Below are 2,691 nucleotides of genomic sequence, written 5' to 3'. Positions count from 1 at the left end.
TCTTTTTGGTCTTTTAACCCTAATATCATTAGTTTTAAATGATTATTTTTCATGTCAATTATTGTTATTTTAAATTAATTAAACATAATATGTCAACATTTGAGAATATTTTGTCAATATATGAAAAGTTCAATGTAAAAATTTGTTGAAATGAACTAATAGTATTAGTGTAAAAGAATAAAAAAGACTAAATGTTAAGTTAAAAGATTAAATGTATAGTTTAACCAAATAATTTCATTAATAAAATCTCACATGACTTCATAGAGGTGAAGTATTTGAAGAAAAGGATACTTGCTTTTTATAGAGATGAGCTTGTTACTCTTCTATTATATATTGATAGATATCATCTACTTAAGTTTTTATTTATTATGACATTTTAATATAAACACATCCCAATTTTAATTTTTACTTTGATTGGGCAAATTTTTAAAATTTTTAGATAATAATTATGAAACCATTGTTAAAACTAAAATTTTTACATTCATTTTTATACATGTAAATTTTTATAAAAACAGTTTAAAACAAGTCAAATAGGTCTCAAAAACTCATGATAACTAAATTATAAAGGTATTTATTGATTACTCATTAGTGAAATTTTCATTACTTTTAATATAATTTTTTCTCTCTCTCAATCTCTAAACAATATAAAGTATTCTTTGTGAACAAAGAAGTTCTGTCACCTTTTTTCTTTTTTGGAACAAAATTAATATTTACATGTGAGATTAATTGTTTAATAATGAGATTTATTATTTAAATCGAGTCTCATATAATCTGATTTTATATTATCCTTCTTCGAAAATGCTACTCTCAATTTTAGAGAACAAAAATATATAGATAGAAAACTGAGGTAAGATAGTAGAAAAAACATAGTAGCAAATTAAACTCCTTTGTAAATGTCAAATAGGCCTATTAGTACACATTTGGTGACAAAATTACAATCAAATATGTGATGACAAATAGAATATTTACAAAATGGCTCAAATATGCTTTTTCTTGATCTACCTTTTCCCCAAATGCACTGAATATCTTTTTTGTGTTTAATCTATTTTTTTTTCCATTGCCAGTATCATGGGAAATATAGGGTATTACCACCTCCTGCCTAGACTGATATGACCCCTGTTATGTAGGACATGACCTTACAAATATGTCCGAGATGCCTTCATTAATATATTTATTTAACTCATAATTTAAACTCAAGATTCTAAGATAAACTAATTCAGTTCTCTCAACCAGTTGAACCAAATATCCTTTAGCATTTTGAATTAATCTAATTTGTAGGCACAAAGAACAAGGCAAAATTCGGAGGTATTTCTAGTTGAATAATACACAGAAGAATTACCATCTTCATTGTCACAACCTTCTCTATCACTTGTCTCTGATTCTTCTGCTTCTGCATGTCCTGGCTTGAATATAAACACACCAGGCCCTGATCCACCTGACTGATCAGACCCACTAAACAACCAATCATGCACATCCCAGAACACTTGAATAGATTTCTCTTTATTCATCATCACTGTCTCGTTCCCTCGAAACTTCCATTGTAGATTCTTCACATGTATCAACTTTACCCCTTCTATGAATATCGACATTTCTGGTTCACTTGCACCGCTACTCGTGATGCTCTCCACAATAATTTCGCTATCTCTTGTCGCCGCCGCCATCTTCTCATCAAACCTCGCTCTCGTAATGAAGGTTTTCTTGGCGAACACATTTTCTTTCTTTACAACTTGCATGGCCTCAATCTGGGCTGGTTTAGATTTCGTTCTCTTGTATGCTTTCTTCTTGTTGTCCCCCACAAATAACGGCACCTCGTCCTCGAATACAGCGGCTACATAGTAGTCACTCGTCGGCTCCGGGCTTCCGCCATAGAACTTGGCTGACCGGAAGTCCCAGTAGACTTCAATCTCGTGGCCATCCACATCCAAGGATTTGTACCCTTTTCTGCTCCAAAAGTTCCATGGCTTCACGTCGATCTTGCAAGTATAGTGAAGTTTGCTTCCTATTGTGCTGTCAATTGTAAGGTGTAATGTATGGCTCATTAGGGTTTTGCACCATAACATGCTCACGTTTCGCCACGACCTTCCTATGTTGGCTTGGTATATATGTGTCACAGTGCTTTGAGCAACTTTGCTTGGGAGGGGTTCTTGATCTGATGTTTTCTTCACAAATAATGTTGAGTCTTGATGGCTTTGATGAGAAGCCATAACAATAATAATAATGTCTAATATTTTGTATTGAGCTGATTGTATTCGTATCTGTGCATCAAAAGTGGGATTTGAATATTGTTTGTGATTGGATCCAATGAAATGAATCTGGCGTTTCTTCCCGAAGGTCTTGGCTTGAGCCTTGTGGATGAATAATTCATGGTGGGAGAATTTCTCTCATTTGAAACTCTAGGTTATATAGCTATTGGTAATTTCGGAAACCACACCGTTTGAATCCCAAAAATACAAATAAAACACGATTAAGTGGAAAGAGCTAGGTATTTTTATCATCATTTTCTTCGTCAGTCTAGATGGTTGTCTGGTTTGTCATCCTTTGAGACAGGAAAATAATGATGTAGGTCTCTCCTTGGATTATATATGAAAACTGATTGAAATTTTAGAATGAAAACTGAGGGACTTGAGCGTTTGGTTGAAGAATCAAGGACAACTTGACTTGGAAACAAATATTCTTGTGTCGTAATTGATC

The 2,691-nt window shown here is 32.9% G+C and overlaps 1 protein-coding gene across 1 annotated transcript; it reads right to left on the bottom strand.

Annotated features, from left to right (window-relative positions):
- Positions 1–1,262: 1,262 nt before the first annotated feature.
- Positions 1,263–2,317, bottom strand: LOC129317743 (uncharacterized). Its single transcript, XM_054962108.1, has one exon. The coding sequence runs from the start codon at positions 2,202–2,204 to the stop codon at positions 1,263–1,265; it is 942 nt and encodes a 313-aa protein (XP_054818083.1). The 5' UTR covers positions 2,205–2,317.
- Between the last annotated feature and the right edge of the window lie 374 nt (positions 2,318–2,691).

Source organism: Prosopis cineraria, unplaced genomic scaffold, assembly GCF_029017545.1.
Source record: "Prosopis cineraria cultivar Desert tree isolate PC_DT_omini unplaced genomic scaffold, ASM2901754v1 PC8, whole genome shotgun sequence".
NCBI classification, from domain to species: Eukaryota; Viridiplantae; Streptophyta; class Magnoliopsida; order Fabales; family Fabaceae; genus Prosopis; species Prosopis cineraria.
The sequence above is the reverse complement of the archived record's forward strand: the minus strand, read 5'-3'. Positions and strand labels throughout refer to the sequence as shown.

Excerpts from the sequence above, each read along its gene's own strand:
- LOC129317743 (XM_054962108.1), bottom strand. The coding sequence starts at position 2,204 with ATGGCTTCTCATCAAAGCCATCAAGACTCAACATTATTTGTGAAGAAA.